Source organism: Trichogramma pretiosum, unplaced genomic scaffold, assembly GCF_000599845.2.
Source record: "Trichogramma pretiosum strain Unisexual culture from Peru unplaced genomic scaffold, Tpre_2.0 scaffold66, whole genome shotgun sequence".
In the NCBI taxonomy this organism is placed as follows: Eukaryota; Metazoa; Arthropoda; class Insecta; order Hymenoptera; family Trichogrammatidae; genus Trichogramma; species Trichogramma pretiosum.
Genome location: NW_019640802.1, coordinates 396,020 through 414,757, shown reverse-complemented (window position 1 = coordinate 414,757; position 18,738 = coordinate 396,020). Strand labels below are relative to the sequence as shown.

The 18,738-nt window shown below is 37.0% G+C and overlaps 5 protein-coding genes across 5 annotated transcripts; 1 reads left to right on the top strand and 4 right to left on the bottom strand.

The window, feature by feature from the left end:
* Positions 1-3,726: 3,726 nt before the first annotated feature.
* LOC106657206 (endocuticle structural glycoprotein SgAbd-2-like) lies at positions 3,727-4,201 on the top strand. Its single transcript, XM_023458984.1, has 2 exons — positions 3,727-3,738; positions 3,830-4,201. Exons 1-2 carry the CDS (start codon positions 3,727-3,729, stop codon positions 4,199-4,201), a joined length of 384 nt encoding a protein of 127 aa, XP_023314752.1.
* A 1,233-nt stretch (positions 4,202-5,434) lies between these two features.
* Positions 5,435-7,851, bottom strand: LOC106657228 (transcription initiation factor TFIID subunit 5). Its single transcript, XM_014378619.2, has 3 exons — positions 7,660-7,851; positions 7,164-7,552; positions 5,435-7,076 (listed from the first exon to the last, which is right to left on the bottom strand). The coding sequence occupies exons 1-3, from the start codon at positions 7,720-7,722 to the stop codon at positions 5,555-5,557; spliced, it is 1,974 nt and encodes a 657-aa protein (XP_014234105.2). The 5' UTR covers positions 7,723-7,851; the 3' UTR covers positions 5,435-5,554.
* A 2,412-nt stretch (positions 7,852-10,263) lies between these two features.
* Positions 10,264-12,683, bottom strand: LOC111693675 (protein dimmed-like). Its single transcript, XM_023459053.1, has 3 exons — positions 11,688-12,683; positions 11,345-11,624; positions 10,264-11,216 (listed from the first exon to the last, which is right to left on the bottom strand). The coding sequence occupies exons 1-3, from the start codon at positions 11,933-11,935 to the stop codon at positions 10,797-10,799; spliced, it is 948 nt and encodes a 315-aa protein (XP_023314821.1). The 5' UTR covers positions 11,936-12,683; the 3' UTR covers positions 10,264-10,796.
* Positions 12,684-13,936: 1,253 nt separating this feature from the next.
* Positions 13,937-14,877, bottom strand: LOC111693716. The gene is made up of 3 exons (XM_023459166.1): positions 14,791-14,877; positions 14,602-14,713; positions 13,937-14,529 (listed from the first exon to the last, which is right to left on the bottom strand). Exons 1-3 carry the CDS (start codon positions 14,823-14,825, stop codon positions 14,203-14,205), a joined length of 474 nt encoding a protein of 157 aa, XP_023314934.1. The 5' UTR covers positions 14,826-14,877; the 3' UTR covers positions 13,937-14,202.
* Positions 14,878-16,498: 1,621 nt separating this feature from the next.
* On the bottom strand, positions 16,499-18,556 carry LOC106657269 (pyrroline-5-carboxylate reductase 3). Its single transcript, XM_014378676.2, has 5 exons — positions 17,727-18,556; positions 17,388-17,647; positions 17,097-17,315; positions 16,811-17,022; positions 16,499-16,747 (listed from the first exon to the last, which is right to left on the bottom strand). The coding sequence occupies exons 1-5, from the start codon at positions 17,866-17,868 to the stop codon at positions 16,678-16,680; spliced, it is 903 nt and encodes a 300-aa protein (XP_014234162.1). The 5' UTR covers positions 17,869-18,556; the 3' UTR covers positions 16,499-16,677.
* Positions 18,557-18,738: the final 182 nt, after the last annotated feature.

The window sequence follows — 18,738 nt, the reverse complement described above, 5'->3', positions numbered from 1 at the left end:
CTATACTTTACATTTTATTAAAATTTTCAAAAATTATTAAAAAACATTGACGGACGATTCTCAAGTTTTTAAACAATGGATTAATATTTTGCAATGATACGACCATTTAAAACAATTTATTCAAATTACAGCTACTTTTATCATAAAGAGGGGTATGGCATTTTAAAAACAACTAAACACGGCATTCCTTATCTCGCTTGTTAAAAAATAAAAAAACAGGAGTTTCAATTATATACTTTTGCGATTAATTTAATTTTGGTTTTAATTTTATATTTGTTTTCGTAAAAATAAATATAAAATTACAAATCTTATCTTTTTTTTATTTTTAACAAGCGAGATAAGGAATAAAGAATTTTAAGATATCATAAAAAGAAGACGAGTGAATCTATAACTATGCATTAAATTTTTTTATTGTTTTATTTGAATATTTTCGAAAATATTTTCTAAAAAGTTCAGACCAATGGGAAAAAGAATTGAGGTGCATATTGAATTTTCAGCATCGACATTTATTTATTTACTTTTGATATTTGCCATCTTTAAATTGCAATTTCCCTCAAAATGACATTTTTCTAATCGGTGAAAACTGAAACTCAATAAATATCGAGCTTATCCTTTCATTTTTTGTGTATACTTCTTTATTACTCTCTAAAGTAAGTACTGGCATCGAGATACTTCAATTTTACCAAATATTTTTTGTTCATTACAAATCTACCGAGAAGAGTCAATTTTTGATGAGGGACTTAATTTTAGCTATTTTTCAATTTCAACATTTAAAAAAGCAATAAGTGAAAAAACTTGACGTCAATACCTAAGCAATCTGCTAGACTAATGTTGCCATTTTTTAATATCAGGTAAATATTAAAATTTTTGGATGAATTTTCACTCAATTTTCTTGTATGAGAATAAATTTATTACCAGTATATTAGCAATAACATGCTCTAAAAATTAACCATGCCCCCCATAAAACCATATCAAGAAGCGACATTATTTAAAAACGATAACCACAATGAGTCCTTGATATTAACAATCACTTATATTAGTTAACGACAGAATTAAAAATTATGTGAATAGAAGCTCCAAATATTAGGGAACTATCAGGAGTCGTACACATAGTCACAAAATACTACGGTAAATAATCATTCAGTCACTTATATAACTGATTTTTTTTTGAAATTCTAGTAAATCAATAATTTAGTTGCATAAAAATAAAAGTTCGGAAATTACTCTACGCAGAAAATTATGCCAGATAGCATAGAAAAATTTTTAGTAAGTATCAATAAAATACTAAAATTATTGCATTCATTCGATTTTAAATTGGAGCGTTCATTCGATAAAATAGTTTCTTTATAATTTTAAAATTATGAATAAAAGTTTTTATCGAATCGTACAATTTGGGAACGATAAATCATATTTTACATTTTTATAAAATAAATAGCTTATTCGACTGTATTTTACTATTTTTGGATTAAATATTTACTCTAAAGAGCCTAAAGAGTTTTAAGTTTTAAATGATATGAATAATAATCTGGCTATTATAAAAATCGACGCTTGTAACTATTTTTTATGATTAAGTTTCTCGAATCGTGGGAGAACGAATTTTGTTTTCATCAAGATCATTTTTTTGTCGATCAGTTTCGATAAAATATCCTTCATAAATTTTATATTTATAGATGTTGATAATTTTATCAGCATTATTTGATCAAACCAAATTAACCACATAGTAGAAAATGGATTGAAGACTTAAAAATTGAACAAGTTATTAAAAACATTTGTCAGCTGTGTATTACGTTGAATAAAATTAATAGCCAATGTAGACCGGCATGCGTGTCGCGAATCGGCTTTCACTCATAGCAAAAGCCAACATCCATGTACAAAGCGTAAAAATAAAGTTTATTACTTCTTATTCCTTTTCATTGCTCTTACGTAAGATTACTAAAGCTGTTACAAGTAACAAAAGATTGGATTTCGCATGGAATTTAGTCAAGCTTTTCTAAGCTCTATTTAATATAACATATGAATAATTTTCGAAGGCGGACAACTTGTAAAAATCAGGCGCGAGCATAAAGGCCGTTTTTAATTGATCCTCTGGTCGCGATGCCTGCGGGCCGTTGACTTTTTCGATTAGCTGTCTCGTAAATGTATAATTTCGTCGTCTTTTCAAAAGTATTGCTTCATCGGGTTGCTAAATTTATCGAAAATGTATTGTATGCCCAGTGAAATTATTACACCTGGCTGAGATAATTTATTTTTAGATTATTTTTCAGAGATATTACAGATGATTATGTTGCTGAGATACCGAAGCCAATGTGAAAATGAATATTTTCAAATATGATTTTCGACATTTCCATCCACAATGAAAAAATTCATGTAGTTTTTCGAAATATCTTCCGTAAAATACCAAAAAAAGTGATTGGAATTCTTTATTTTAGCTTGTTTTCAGTATCTCCTTGAACTAATTTTTCATTATTTGAAGACGATATTATTCGAGTGTTTAATTACAAACATTTGAATACTTCGGTGATTAATAAAACCAACTTAATGAAGTTCATTTATCTATATTACTTTATTTCCAAATAATATGACAGTGCAGTTTTAAGAATGTTAAATCCAAATTATTCTAAACATTATAGTTAAGATTTAAGGGCTCAAAGTGATCTTAAAAATATATAAGATTATTTCCTTCCAATCTAATCTTCTCCAAAAATTTAAACATGTTAATTCTTTACTGATAATCAGTCGTTTGAGTACATTTTTTGTTGTTGTAGCTTTGCACTGGCAAATTTTCTTCACTTTTATTTTTTATAGTAATCATTTATTCAACTGTATATAATTTGAATCACAGTGCTTAAATTTTGTATACTCCTTTGAGACTGTTCAGGCATAATCATTCTTAAATAATCGTAAAATAATCGGACCCACGTATCATTTTGCACAAACGCACAAATAAAATCAACTATTCGTTTTTCGCGAACGTTGGCAATGGTCTTATACTTGTATTCAGTGATTTATGAGTTCGATAATTTTAAAAAGTGTTTATATCCGGTATTAATGGATGTTCTAACGCGCGAAATATAGACGTACAAATCGTTCACTCTGAAAATGTATAATGTAACAATGATTAATCAGTGAAGAGATACAATTTTTAACAATTGCATAAAAAGATATACAAAGGAATAAATAATATTGTAAAGATTCGAGTAGTTTTTTTTTTTTTTTAATATTTAGTTTGAAAATTGTCATTTTAAATATCTCTTCAAGTCAGAGATATAATTGATTGAAAAATCGATGTGGGTTTAAAAATTCCTCGTTTTTTTATAATCTTTTTTTATACTATTTGAGAGCACAAAAGAAAGTAATATTAACAATAAACTAGACAATCACGCTTGTTGTCTGATCGAAATCAAAATTAGTTTTGTAAGAAATGAAATATTATATTCTGATTGAAAATATTAATTAATAATTCAGCAGCTTAAAAAAATTGTTTCACAAACCGAGAAAGTATCATCTACATCAATCGGATAATATGAAGACATAAGTCGGCTTGCAAAAAAAAAGTGAGAGTGGGGTCACACGTGCTTTAGCGCATTTTTTATTAGCACAGCGTATGCCATTGATACATGATCCATAGCACCATCATCCGTTTCTACTCGATGACTATAAATACTCGGCAAAATGTTGAAAACAGCATCAGTCAGTGACAGTTTGCACTACAGCCAATATCTCACCATGAAATACATCGTGAGTGTCCATACAGTGTCCGCCTCGATACAAATCGTCGCATCTTGTGATATACCAGTGCTTTGAACTAAATCGAAAACCTTTTTCGCAGATCGCCATCGTCGCCCTCGCGGCCGTCGCCTGCGCCCAGCAGCAGCCACCAGTTGCCATCCTCCGCCAGACCAACGACATCTACCCCGATGGCTCCTACGCCTACAGCTACGAGACCGAGAACGGAATCGCCCACCAGGAGCAGGGAGTAGCCAACATCCCCGGCGAGACCGGCTACGTGCCAGCTGTCCAGGGCTCCTACGGTTACACCGCGCCCGACGGCACCCCAATCGTCATCACCTACGTCGCTGACCAAAACGGATTCCAGCCACAAGGCGAACATCTGCCCAAGCCCCACCCAATCCCAGAAGCCATCGCCAGGTCGATCGAGTACAACCTCGCCAATGCCCGCGCTCAGCTAAGAAGGAAGTGAAGCGTCCGACTCGAGAAGTCGACCAAGTAGCCAATTTTTCAAGCCAATGTGTTCGTTAAATAAGTTACCGAGTGCCGCGCTTAGTACAATTTGATATTGCGGCGCTCTTTTGTATGATAGCTTTATATTTTTAATAAAAAAAGTTTTTTAGTAAATATGTTTATTCATGTACAGTTCAACCCATCTTCATTAATACATCGCCGCTGCTTATGAATAAAAACACAGTGAAAAACGCTATGAAAAAAAACCTTTTCGTAAAATGCCATGAAAGAAAAAACACACCTCATTGAAACGCTGAGAAGAAAACCATACCTCGTTTAAACGCCGTGAAGAAAATCACACTTCATCGAAATACCGTGAAGAAAAACACATCTCATCGAAACACGATTTAACGAATCACGTCGAAAATATCTTGGTTTTTCATAGAGGTGTGTTTTTCTTCACGGCATCCGATGAGGTATGTTTTTTTTTTCAAAGTATTTGGTTACGATGAGTTTTTACTCATACGCAGCGGCGACATAACGATATTTAATCTGTTTGTATCTCGCAAATTATTAGCTATCGGTATTGTAATTGCAGTATTAGGTAGCATTCAAAAACTTTACGGTATAGCAAGTACCGTGAAATTATTTGACCGTTTAAGCTGATCTTGAAACATGACACATTACAACACTAAAATATATGTATGTAAAATTTTAAAAATCTGAGCAAGTTTTAGTGAGCACGTGCTTTAAGCGTGGAGCAATTATTGAAGGATGGTGAAGGCATTGAGTCTCGTAGATACTCGACAATTTTTAACGATCTTTAGTCGATTTTTCAAAAAACTTGACTATATGATGGAGGTATAATGACTCTGACGAACACTCATAGAGTTTCAATTTTCAACTATATTTTTAAAATTTTTTAAATTATTAGTATGTTATGTAAACATGATATCACGATAAGCTACTGTAATGTATGCAACAAAATATTTTAAACTAGACTATGTAACAAGCCTTACTGATTAATGCGTGGTTACTTCACACCTACAGAGTAATGAAAAACAATATTTAATTGAGAAATTTCAATCAGTAAGCAAAAACAAGACTCATCAAAAGTATTATTTACTATAAAAAAAACCTTCTACTTCTGAAGACTTTCTATTTAGACTTGTGTAAACATGTTTTGATTTTTTTTATCAACTATACGGAAGATAACAATTTTTTTTTCACTAAAATAAATAGAAACACAACATAATTTTAAAAAAATGATATTTATTATCATCTAAATCTTTACTTCTACCTTATGAAAGATATTTTTACACAGATTTACACGCCACAAGCTATTTGCACACATTTACATACTATAAGCTAACTACGAAAGATTAGCATCAAACTTTCCGATTGCCAACATTAAATTTCTTCTTGAGAAATGGGTTGTCAAAACTGGTGTACTTTTTGTTCCATAACTTCTCAACAAATAAGTATCCGTACAAGTTTTTACGTCTGGATTATGTGACACGTTGGCGTCCTCTACATTTAAATCGTCATATAATTTTGTATAATCCCACACTTTTATAGAACAGTCCAGAGAACCAGACACCAAAAGGGTACCATCTCTGCTGAACGTTAATGAATATACGCCTGCAGTGTGACTACTTAAAGCAGCAACTAAATGACCTTGTGCAAGATCATGGAGTAAAACTCTACCGTCACACCCAGCTGAAGCTAAAACTCTTCCATCCATAGAAAAGGTCAATGCGTAAATTGAATTTTTGTGTCCCGTCATTAATCTAACTTGACCACCAGTAGTACAATCCCACAATCTGACAGTATTATCACTAGATCCAGATGCTATATAATTAGAATTAGGATGGAATTGAACAACATCCACATCAGCATGATGTCCAGCAAATACTCGTAATGGTTGGTGTGAATCAGTAGCCCATAATCTTGCAGTTTTATCATGTGATCCAGTAGCAAAGTAGTATCCATGCGGTGAAAATTTTACTGACCATACAGGAAAAATATGACCTTTGTAACAAACTAAGCAGGTCCACGTATGAAGTGACCATAATCTCACTGTCCCATCCTCAGAGGAAGATAACAGTATGCTTTTATCTGGACTAAATGAGAGACTGTAAGTAGGTCCGCTGTGTCCATACAGAGTACGAACAGTTTCTGCTGTTTTATCATCCATCATTCTAACTAAAACATCGTCAGACTCACACAAAACATCCGCAAGTTGTTCAGCATCTTTCATCTTCTTTAGTTTTTGAGGCACTAAACTCCATACTTTAATGGTTGAATCACTGAAACCTACTGATAGGAGGCTTGAATCTTCAGATACTTCTGCACAAATAGCTGTGTTAACAGAGTTTAACAAAGTGTAGAAACAAATTGACGGCAAAGAATCTGGGCCTAATGTAACTCTTTTAAGAGCTTCTTTCATTGCTTTTCTTTTTTCGATTTTATCAATGTCCCTCAAGTTGGGTAATGGCATCCTTGTCGATGATGGAGCATTAGGATCAGATTTTGTTTTTTTTGAAAAGATATTATCTTTTTTTGTTTTCTTCTTTTTAGGTCTATAATCTCCATCAGTACCAACTTCTTCATCTTCATCTTCGGTAGCAATTGGAACAGGTCCCACATCTTGCTCTTTTAAAAGTCCATAATAAACTTTGGCTTTATTATCTGTTCTTGAAGCTTCTCCAATTAATGAGCCAGCAGTTGCTTCAATTTGAGTTTTACTTCTTGCGACTCCTTCATAGATATCAAAATTTACGTGTGCTGATACAATTTTCATTAATAAATGATTATTTGGTTTTTCTTCTCCCAAAAATCTTTTTAAGATTGATAAAGTATCTCGAGATATCCTTCTGTTGAACTGCTGCGTTCTAATAAAATGATAGAAAATGATATCAGTTAATAATTATTAAGAATATTCCAAATAGTACACAATTGCATAAAGAATTAAAACTTACTTGAATGTGTTAGCTAGTTCATTTTCAGCCAAGTGCTCTCTCTTAGTTATTTGAGACAATTGTTTCAATTCCGTTTGATAATAATCCTCTATTCCTCGACTATGTTTTTCCAATAAGCTTTGAGCTTCTTCAGAGTGATTTTGGTACACCATCTCCAAGTACATGTGTACAAGTACAGGATACAATATTGTTCCCATCTCGTGCTTGTAAATATCCAAAGAACTTTCAACAAACTTTTGTAACTCTGTATAAGCTTTGTCATACCGTGTAGGTTCCCAATCATCTTTGTAAGCTGATAGAACACTCTCAACTTCGGTACTACTGGGTTTAAGCTCTGCTATTTCGGACTCGTCGATATTGGCTTCTTTTCTGAACAATTCAGAAGTTTCCTAATGAAAAATAAGGATAAATTTAGTAAAAACACGAATTTTAAACAACGCCATAAAGTGTGGTTAGAATTTATGTCACTCCAATGTTTTGGCTTTTTTTTACTTACTTTGAAGTTATACTTCCTAAGAAGCTGAAGCATAGCGATCATGGTGCTCTTGTCTTTCTCCATGATGAGGATATCGTCGAGATTCTAACTGCACAAAACGTAAATAAACGGGTTTTGAGTGCCCCAACTAAAGAAGACTGATGTGCCGAAACAACACTCAACAACAACACACACTGGCCGGGCCGCTGGCTAACAGCTATAGTTACGTGGGCTGCCGACAAGAAGCACCGCGTCGCTAGCTGTCAGCGTGGTCGTACTCGTGCCGAGTGACAGACAGAGCGTTGTTTTGTAAATGCGTTGTTTACGAGCACCTCGCACGAACGCCACAGTGAATCTGTGTTGCTACGGAAAGTACACCAATTTTGACAATAACCCATTTTTCAATGGCAATCGGAAAGTTTGATACTAATCTTTCTTAGTTAGCTTATAGTATGTAAATGTGTGCAAATAGCTTGTGGCGTGTAAATCTGTGTAAACATATCTTTAACAAGGTAGAAGTAAAGATTTAGATGATAATAAATATCATTTTCTAAAAATTATGTTGTGTTTCTATTTATTTTAATGAAAAAGAAAACTATTACCTCGTGTATAGTTATAAAAAAAATCAAAACATGTTTAGACAAGTATGATTCTAAATAGAAAGTCTTCAGAAGTAGAAGGTATTTTTTTATGGTAAATAATACTTTTGATGAGTCTTGTTTTTGCTTACTGAGTGAAATTTCTCCTTTGAATATTGTTTTTCATTATTCTGTAGGTGTGAAGTAATCACGCATTAATCAGTAAGGCTTGTTACATAGTCTAGTTTAAAATATTTTGTTGCATACATTACAGTAGCTTATCGTGATATCATGTTTACATAACATACTAATAATTTAAAAAATTTTAAAAATATAGTTGAAAATTGAAACTCTATGAGTGTTCGTCAGAGTCATTATACCTCCATCATATAGTCAAGTTTTTTGAAAAATCGACTAAAGATCGTTAAAAATTGTCGAGTATCTACGAGACTCAATGCCTTCACCATCCTTCAATAATTGCTCCACGCTTAAAGCACGTGCTCACTAAAACTTGCTCAGATTTTTAAAATTTTACATACATATATTTTAGTGTTGTAATGTGTCATGTTGTTTCAAAATCAGCTAAACGGTCCAATAATTTCACGATACTTGCTATACCGTAAAGTTTTTGAATGCTACCTAATATTGCAATTACAATACCGATAGCTAATAATTTGCGAGATACAATCAGATTAAATATCGTTATGTATAAATGAAGATGGGTTGAACTGTACATGAATAAACATATTTACTAAAAAACTTTTTTTATTAAAAATATAAAGCTATCATACAAAAGAGCGCCGCAATGTCAAATTGTACTAAGCGCGGCACTCGGTAACTTATTAAACGCATAAAAGTAAATATAATGATGTGCGTGTACACTAGACCCAATCTAATTCGGTTAGACTGGACAGAATTAGATTGGGCATACCATCCAACCGATCGCCGATCAAAAAAGTAAAATAAGGAAATTGGTATGGATAATCGCAACTTCGCAATCGGTCAGGGGGTTTCGAACTTCGAGAATCAGCAAGCGCATCGCTCGAGCGCGCGCGATATTTTCTATAATAAAAGAATCGTTAAAATCCCACTTTAGACGTGCTTGTCACCGTCACGCTTCGGCTCTCACACACACGCGCGCGCGTACAGTCGATCAAAAAACTCGAGGGGGTGCGGAAACGCACGTAAAAAAATATACCTAATGTATAATGCGAATCGCCGAATAGCAACAGATGACGCGTAAGAAGAGTGAATAGTTGGCGCGCGCCACTGCGTAATATACGTATATTATAAAATGGTTACACGCCCCTCAGGTTCACCAGTAAACCTCTCATTAGCTTTCTGACGTTGGTCGTTCCCGCTGCTCATGCTGCCATGTGGTCACTTTTTGAATTCAATGCGTAGTGTTATTTTTTTTTCAACGATTTCGCGCACTCGCTCCTCCGTACTACATATACAGGCATTTATATGCTAAAAATATTTTTCCCAGAGAGGGGTTGAGGGGATGACTCCTCAAGCAAGACGACAATTGTCGCGGCGCGTGCGACGTTATAACTGCTGCTGCTACGGACTTGTTGCACCCCTCGAGCGTCGCAATATTATACACGTATGAAAAGCTCGTTAAAGCTCGAAGGGGGGCACAGCAGCAGCTAATTATTCATCGTCCGTTGAGGGTCTTATATACGAAGGAGGAAAGAAAGTAAATAGGCGATAGGAATCTTGCGGCGCGGGGGCATAATAATTATAAAAGCTGCGATCTCTCTATATACCTGGATCCAAACTCTCGAACGTCTTTTTATTCTGTATATTTTAGTAGCGAGCCTCACGGGCCTGTGTACTATAACACGGACAGTTGGTGCCTACAGGTCAGGGATGCGTAACGGCACGCGACCGCCGCTGCTGTATGATGCACAATATAAAACGTGTATGTACTGCAGTCGTTGCGTGATGCAGCACGCGCCACATTATCTGCGGCTTTATATTATTATATACGGAAGAAAAAGAAAACATATACGCGTATTGTCATCGCGGGGCATTTTTTTGTGAGAGAGAGATGAACGCAAGACATATATAGCCACACTTCTTTCTTTTTTCTCAAGTTTTTTTTCGTACATAAATACTGTATTTATTGCAAAAAATACGCTCCCTTTATTTTTCATTTCAATTTCTTTGGTTATTTAAGATGCTGAAGCCGGTATAATAATATCAACGTAGAAATTATTACATTCTTTTAAATTACATACATTAAAGTTTACGAGGTGGCACAGTCGTGTCGTCGAGGATGATCGTGTTTTCTTTTTCGCGCGCGCACTCGCGATGCTCTATACATAACACATTAATATTGTCTTTGACTGATAAAAAACGTCACTTAATCAAACTTCTCTCAACACTGCGCGCGCCAGCTCATGAGTATTTTTTTTTGTTTAACGTTACAAACGCGTATTTATAAGAATATAATTTATAGGAACACACACTGATCAGGATATCCCGTTCGAATTAATACGAGTTTGAAAATGTTATAGGCACTGAATTAATGGCAACGATTATGAAATAATTAATGAATAATCCAATTGTCTCGAATCACGTATTCTCGCCGCGATGATGCTGCTCGAGCAGATCGCAGAGGGCCGCTATGTACGTCTGTGCCATCTGCAGAGTCTCGAACTTGCTCAACTTGTGATCGGCGCCAAGGGCCGGCACGACTTTGCGCAGCTTGTCGAACGCGTCGTTGAGGCCGTTCATGCGGCGTCGCTCGCGCGCGTTTGCCGCAAGACGACGACGCTTGAGTACGCTCGGCGAGGGTGGCAGTTCACCACCGGCGGTATTATTTCCACGGGATGAGCGTCGCCTCTTGCGGGAACTCGGCGGCGTCGTGCAAATATTATTGGTGCTGCTGTTGGCGCTGCTGCTGCAGTTGTACTCGGGACCGGAGCAAGATGACTCGTAGAACGTCATCGGCGGCGACCTGTTGCTGCTGTTCGCCGTCGCTGCCGATGATTTCTGGAATTTTTGCGAGATTTTTTTTTGTTGGTGGATTTTTCCAAGTTTAATGAGCTGTGCGAGAATTAAGCGTGTGCACACACTCGGTGTATTGTACCAATATTGTAAAAATCAACGATCTCACTCACGATTGTCGCAATGTTGACTCCTCGTTCCAAATCGTCCCAACCTGTTCCGAGTGGTTGCTGCCGATCGTCGCCGTAGCCGCCGCAGCCTCCGAGCAGAATCATGTCATCCTCGACGTTATTGTTGTTGTTGTTGTTACCGATCGGATCCTGAGGCGGCGTCTCGTAGCATCTGTGCATCAAAGCCGCATGAGCCGACGTCGTCACCCCGTTATAATCCTGCGAGCTCTGATCCTCGTATATCCTGATCTGCGTGTAATCGCTAGAATAGTTGTTGTCGTATCTGTAAAAACGGTAAACTTCTGTAAGTTTTGTATCTTAAATCGATCGCTCACTGCATACCTACCTGTGTTGAGCGTAATCGGTCGTGTTACCGCCGTCCAACAGCAGCAGTGCCGTAGTCGTCGTCGTCGTCGTCGTATCGTTAATAAAATCTCCATGATACTTGGGTGGCGTGTACGGCGGCGACGTGTACATCTGCTGCTGAGGTTGCTGCTGCTGCTGCTGATTATTCGCGAAGACCATCGTCGCGTCGCACTGATGATCGGTATAGGATGAATTTGGACGTTGATGATGCGCCTGGATCAATGCCATGACGATGTGTCGTCGTTGAACGATAGGCGCCGCAGCCACCACCGATCACTACGTTGCATGTGTTGTGTGTGTGCACTTTTCGACGAACCGCGCAAGAATGACTTCTGTGATGTACTCGAACGAGGCGCGTGCCGCCGCCGCTGATGCAGCCACCTCCGCGCGCGCGGGGACTATATTATAGTATGCCCGCGATACACATCGACAATTCTTGTGCCTTCAGGTATATAAGCATAAGCTTTGGAGTGAGTGAGAGAGAGGGAGTCTATATACTCTACAATACATGCCTATAAACATCTGGCGGCTCATCCCTTAAACTCAGTCCGACGTCTATATATGGGCGATTCTATGAAAAAAATCGTATGGCTATTCGAAGCTACGATCGCGATTATAATTCATGTACTTTACGGGGGAAAGGGATATTGAAAATTGTATATAGAAGTCCCAAAAATATCAAAAAATGAAGTAAGAATGGAAATTTCGATAGGTACTTTTTTTATAAGCTATTTCCATGTTGACGGAGACTCTCTTATTTGCTTTAGGACACGGAATGCCTAAAATTCAGAAAAGTGGCATTTAATAGTCGGAACTGAATGTTAAACTATGCTGAGAAAAAACCTCGACTTGGAAAATGCAACTCTCAAAAATTCAAATTTAAAAGATTGATATGCGCAAATAGCACAAACAGTTATAAACCGATTCATAATAGTGAGCCGAGAAACAAAGCTTGCAGAATTTAGCTAAGTTTTAATTAGTCATGTAAACATGTAATTATATACGTTAATTAAGTTGAAATGCTTGAGTGACCCACTGAATCAACGTGAGCTTTAAGACTTATTTTTAGTCTGAAGTTCTTTCCACAAATATTGCATGCATGTATGATATCACTGTGCACCGTACTGATATGGAGATCAGTACGGAGGACGTACGGGTTTGGAGATTAGATTTACTTGATAATGTCTTGCCGCATACATCACATGTGTGGGTGACACCATTGTGCACAGAATCAATATGGATTTTAAGGTACCCTTTTTGAGCAAAAGACTTTCCACAAATATCACATGTATGTTTGATACTATTATGCACTGAATCGGTGTGAACTTTGAGACCTCTTTTGTGTTTGAAGTTTTTTCCACAAATATCACATGCATGTCTAACACCATTATGCACACTTATGTGAGTGACACCATTATGCACCAAATTAATATGACTTTTAACAAACTCTTTTTGAGTAAAAGACTTTCCAAATATCACATGCATGTGTGAAACCTTTGTGCATCTTACTGATATGGATTTGGAGATACAATTTTCTTGATAATGTCTTGCCGCATACATCACATGTGTGGGTGACACCATTATGCACCAAATTAATATGGCTTTTAAGATACTCTTTTTGAGTACAAGACTTTCCACAAATATCACATGTATATTTGATACTTTTGTGCACTGAATCGCTGTGAGCTTCAAGACTTCTTTTTAGTCTGAAGTTCTTACCACAAATATTGCATGCATGTGTGATATCACTGTGCACCGTACTGATATGGATTTGGAGATACAATTTTCTTGATAATGTCTTGCCGCATACATCACATGTGTGGGTGACACCATTGTGCACAGAATTAATATGGATTTTAAGATACCCTTTTTGAGCAAAAGACTTTCCACAAATATCACATGTATGTTTGATACTATTATGCACCGAATCGGTGTGAACTTTGAGACTTCTTTTGCGTTTGAATTTTTTTCTACAAATATCACATGCATGTCTAACACCATTATGCACACTTATGTGGGTGACACCATTATGCACCAAATTAATATGGCCTTTAACAGACTCTTTTTGAGTAAAAGACTTTCCACAAATATCACATGTATATTTGATACAATTATGCGACGAATCGATGTGAGCTTTAAGATTTTTTTTTAGTCTGAAGTTCTTTCCACAAATATCACATGCATGTTTAACACTATTATGCACTGAATCAATATGGGATAGAAGATTACATTTCCTTATGAACGCCTCTTGGCATCTATCACGCATAAATGCGTCACCAATATGGGCCTTATCAATGGGTTTTTTGAGATGACTATTCTGTGCGAATGTCTTTCCAAGCGTTTTGACATGTCTATCCAGATTACCCTTAGTTGATAAATTCTTTCTGTTTATCTCAAATGTGTTGGTTGTAAGCTTTTCAGTAATTCCCCTTTTTTTATTTTTTTCGACAAGTTCACACTCAAAATTAAAATTCGATTCTTCTGCAGCATCACCATCAAATTCCTGATTCACTTAACTCACTAATTCCCCTTTTTTTATTTTTTTCGACAAGTTCACACTCAAAATTAAAATTCGATTCTTCTGCAGCATCACCATCAAATTCCTGATTCACTTTTTCCGCGGATTCTATTTTGATTATGTTTTGAATTTTATAGCCTTTGCTATCTTTTTCACCCAGCAAGTGATATTGAAAGTCATCGTCAATTTTTTTAACTGTTAATAAGTTCTTGTCGGGCTTCACGTCTTCACATTCAACAACTATTTCAACTCCGTCATCAAGTTCACTTTTACGATTCACGTCACATTTTGGAAGCTTACGAGCCTGTTAAAAAATTAAATACAATTTACGTATAATCAGAGTAAGTACAAGTTACGTATAATTGTCAACACTTACTGAATTTCCTGTCGAAAATGGCAAGAGTAGAAAGTTTTCAAGATCAGATTTCTCGTCAATCATTTCACCATAATTTTCCTCGAGAGACACATCGCAAGGCTCCTCCTTCACTCTGTTATAACCCAAATTAGATCAAGTCATAATTTTATAATAACATTGTAATTTAGTTTTTCGAAAAATGAAAATTACCTGATGTCACAATGAAGTGTATTAGTGAATTCCATCTTTCTCACTTTGCATCTCGCAATTAATCTTTTTGAGATGATATTACGTGTATCACACCAGCTACACACTGAAAAACTGGCGAAGATCGCTGCGCTGTGCTCGCTTTGTTTTGAAAAACTGTGATCTCCTCGAAAAGCGCGCTCGTTCAGCTCAGCGGCTCAGCTCAGTCGTTTGTGTTAAACCGCGTTAGTTCGCCAAAACACTGAGCAACACACGGAGTGACGGAGGTCAGGCTATGCCCCGGCGGACGACGTAAACATCGGAATATTAGGACAGCTCTCCTATGTTGTTCGTTAATTTTCCCGCGCAACCTCCAATACGTTTGCGCGCCAATAAATCTTTCCAAATTTCGGTTTTTAGATAGGAAAATCCACTTTTACAGTATTATTACTTGATTTTGATACATTTGAGGTACACCATTCAAGTAAATAAAAATCGATCGCGTGAGGCAAAGAGGCAGTTTTCTTCTCATTACAGGGGTGAATTATAGGTTTTCGATGTTGTCTACCTCAGCTTCGGATTCAGTGTCAAAAAATACATCAATAACGTACATTTGTATGATGGAAAAATATTTCATCGGTAATATTTCATTCAATTTGTACGTTTTTGCACGGTCTATTCCATTTCGGACCGGAAAGCCAATACATTGACGTAAAGTACGTAATGCGGGATTTTTCGTCTTCTTGAACACATAAGTATCTAAGGACAAATAAAAAATTGAGATTTCTGTTGTTCACGCATTTCCCGGCAGCCTTTCTGAGATCTCAATGAACAATTATCAACCTCTACTATATGCGTCGAGTGACGAAAATTTCAACCCAGGTTTATTTTATGGAATCGTTCATATATGCAGCTACATTATAGTGTGTACGCATGCACGCATACATATGCATTCTATCTTCTCTGCACACCTGGTTACATGTATGCTATACTCGCGTGCGTGCTACCGTGTAAAACCTCCCTGCCTACCTACTTATGTTCCGCGCCTTTTCATTCACCGATTCTCTCTCTCTCTCTCTCTCTCTCCGTCGAGTATAGGCCACCGCTACTTCTATATCTATATCGGCCGTATTAACTTCGCTCAGCGATGCTCTTTTTTAACTGTGGCGCGCGACCGACCGACAATAAAACGACTCTGTGATCATACTTAGAGGCCCTGCGTACATGTGAGTCACGCTAACTTTGGAAATCGGCTAATGTGGCCCAGAGCTTCATTGTTCGGATATGCGATTATCTGTGGAACCGAACTCGCAGTGGCATTTTTTACTTCCTTCCTTACTTCCTTACCTTCCTTCCTCTCTCTCTCTCTCTCTCTCTCTCTCTCTCGAGTGAAGTATACGTACATTTGTATGAATAAAAGAGAAAAAGAAGTAAAATTTGTTTGAAGTTTTTAACAAGCTCGCTGCATCAGGTAGCCACTTCCCTCTTGTAGCTTTTGTGAAGATCCGTTTCTCATATATATATGCGTACGTGATTTAGCTCGCGGTCCTCGTTATACTTACATTGAGTGCAATTCCGTTTCTTTTCTGCCTTCGCACTTCGATCGGAACAAAACGATCATGTGCAGTTATAATACGCGGACCTCCAGTGAGAGCTAAGAATCGATAATTTTCTCAACGGTTTAACTAGATCGTCTAACGACAACCAAATTATTACTAGCAAAGTTCAATCGTTCCTTTTAATTTCATAATATTTTATTTTTATAAAAAGTACGCAAGTTATAATTTAAAAAGTACGCCTAGCCAGTAGCTGCAGCATATACAAAATTTAATATGAATTTTGTGTACGTTACGGCGTAAATATACTTTTTAATTTAAATTCATTTATATATTGTCGGATTGCTTATTAAATTCACTTTTTAGAATTTGTAAGTTCGTCTGATCTTCCAACCGCAGCTTCGACGGCATTCATCATCGAGGCCCTGAAAGTATATCGACGTTAATTTCTATCAGAAATCGAGCTGAAATAATTTTTGACTACACACCTGACGCCACCACGCTCCATTTCGTGAATTCCCGTTATAGTAGAACCACCGGGAGAACATACTTCGTCCTTTAACTGTCCAGGATGTTTGCCAGTTTCCAAGACCATCCTGCCGGCACCAACCAACACCTGAGCTGCACATTTATTTGCCAGTGCCCGAGGAACCCCTTTTCTAACTGCTCCATCAGCTAAGGCTTCAATTATCATGTATGCCTATTAGATAAAAATCACTATTATTATTATTTATTAAGTTATGAGTTTAAGTACAAAATTCATTAAAAACATACATATGCTGGACCTGAACCACTAAGACCGCCAACACTGTTCATTAACGATTCTGGAATGTCTTGACATAAACCAAGTATAGAAAATAATAACTTGACTATAATTTCATCTTCTTTACTAGTATTTGAGCAACAATACACAGTAATCCCTTCAGAAACCATCAACGGAGTATTGGGCATAGATCTTATAACTGAAGGATTTTCATTCAGAATTTTCAATTCCTATAGTACAAAAATCATCCATAAACTCTTGGAGAAATTAAAATTTTCTAAATTAAAATTTAGCTTGCTTACCTTAGTTAATACTTCTAGCGTTGTTCCAACTAGCACTGATATAAAAAGTTTTTGAGGGAGTTTATCTTTACCCTGCGGTACACAAGTCTTTAATGCATCTACTAAAATGTGAGGCTTTACAGCTAAAAATATGTATTCACAGTTCTCAATGACGTCAGCATTGTTGAGGGTTGTATGAATATTACTGTCGAATTCTTTCCATTTGTTCAGAGTTTCCTCTGTTCTTGACGAAACCCATATATTTTCAGGATTTACACATTCTATAAATCAAAACAAAGGTTAATGCCAATTATTTGTAAGCGAATTAATGAAAAAGTTGAATAAAAAGTCAGTCCATACTCTTCTTCAACAATCCAAAAGCAATGGCCTGAGCCATATTTCCACCTCCCACGAAACCAATGTTTATTTCCTTCAGTATCTTTGACGGATCTGGCATGGCCAACATCCTCAGATACTTGTCGCTATGCAAACAACGTTGCATTGTGTACTAGATTTTACTAAAAAAACAACTATATAAACTCTCTTGACGCTGGTCAAACTTCGTGCGGTCGTGGACGTAATGCAATATTGTTCAAGTTGACGCTTTGTTATCAATATCGCAGCGGGAGACGCTAACTTGTGGTGTTAATTCGCTGTACGTGTATCGCTCGTCTGTTATTGACAGCAGACAGCAGCAGAAGCCGCCGCCGTGTATCGAGCATGTGCGAGGCGAATCATTATGATTATGAAATTTACTGACTACTAGCTCTAGAGACCCCAAACAAAAGCTAGCAGACGATAAAACGAGATTCGAGCTTGTATTTGTAATTTTCGTAAAGGCAATTCCGTCAAAAAAATCTTCGAAGCTCGGATTTACAAATTCGAATCTTCGACGTCGATTAATAAGTGCGTTACAATGGTCGCGCATGTATACACGTATAAATAATAAAGAGCTCAGCTTTGGCGCAGCAGTGACTCTCATTGACGCAAGATCTGCGCGAGCTGAATGAGCATCGGGACACATCACGCACAGAGAGACTGCGACGAGAGCGAAATTTCTCTCCTCCCCCCTAGATCAAGAACTGGCCTAGAGTCCCTAACCAAAACCCCCAGATAGCAGCAGTAGCAGCAGCCTCCGCGAATTTTAGCGCAGGACTGCAAGCACGGCATATCCCGGGAATGAGCACCGCTTGACGCTGCTGCGTGTCAGCGATGTGCGAAAGTCGATTGTGACTGTGTGTTGACGAAAACGCGCAGCCTAGGCTAGCAGTAGCTATCAAGCGATCGGGGAGCTCGCACACGCGCTGCTGCAGCGTATCTGTAGCTGTGGCTGCTGGGCAGCTATCGCGCGCGCGCGAGACACTCGCTACTC

Excerpts from the sequence above, each read along its gene's own strand:
- LOC106657228 (XM_014378619.2), bottom strand. The coding sequence starts at position 7,722 with ATGGAGAAAGACAAGAGCACCATGATCGCTATGCTTCAGCTTCTTAGG. Across the intron at positions 7,553-7,659 it reads TTAGGAAGTATAACTTCAAA|GAAACTTCTGAATTGTTCAG; the intron begins GTAAGTAAAAAA and ends ATTTTTCATTAG. Across the intron at positions 7,077-7,163 it reads GAACTAGCTAACACATTCAA|AACGCAGCAGTTCAACAGAA; the intron begins GTAAGTTTTAAT and ends TCATTTTATTAG.
- LOC111693716 (XM_023459166.1), bottom strand. The coding sequence starts at position 14,825 with ATGGAATTCACTAATACACTTCATTGTGACATCAG. Across the intron at positions 14,714-14,790 it reads ACACTTCATTGTGACATCAG|AGTGAAGGAGGAGCCTTGCG; the intron begins GTAATTTTCATT and ends GGGTTATAACAG. Across the intron at positions 14,530-14,601 it reads CATTTTCGACAGGAAATTCA|GCTCGTAAGCTTCCAAAATG; the intron begins GTAAGTGTTGAC and ends ATTTTTTAACAG.
- LOC106657269 (XM_014378676.2), bottom strand. The coding sequence starts at position 17,868 with ATGCAACGTTGTTTGCATAGCGACAAGTATCTGAGGATGTTGGCCATG. Across the intron at positions 17,316-17,387 it reads CGCTAGAAGTATTAACTAAG|GAATTGAAAATTCTGAATGA; the intron begins GTAAGCAAGCTA and ends TTTGTACTATAG. Across the intron at positions 17,023-17,096 it reads GTGGTTCAGGTCCAGCATAT|GCATACATGATAATTGAAGC; the intron begins GTATGTTTTTAA and ends TTTATCTAATAG.
- LOC111693675 (XM_023459053.1), bottom strand. The coding sequence starts at position 11,935 with ATGGCATTGATCCAGGCGCATCATCAACGTCCAAATTCATCCTATACC. Across the intron at positions 11,625-11,687 it reads ACCGATTACGCTCAACACAG|ATACGACAACAACTATTCTA; the intron begins GTAGGTATGCAG and ends CCGTTTTTACAG. Across the intron at positions 11,217-11,344 it reads GAGTCAACATTGCGACAATC|AAATCATCGGCAGCGACGGC; the intron begins GTGAGTGAGATC and ends CAAAAATTCCAG.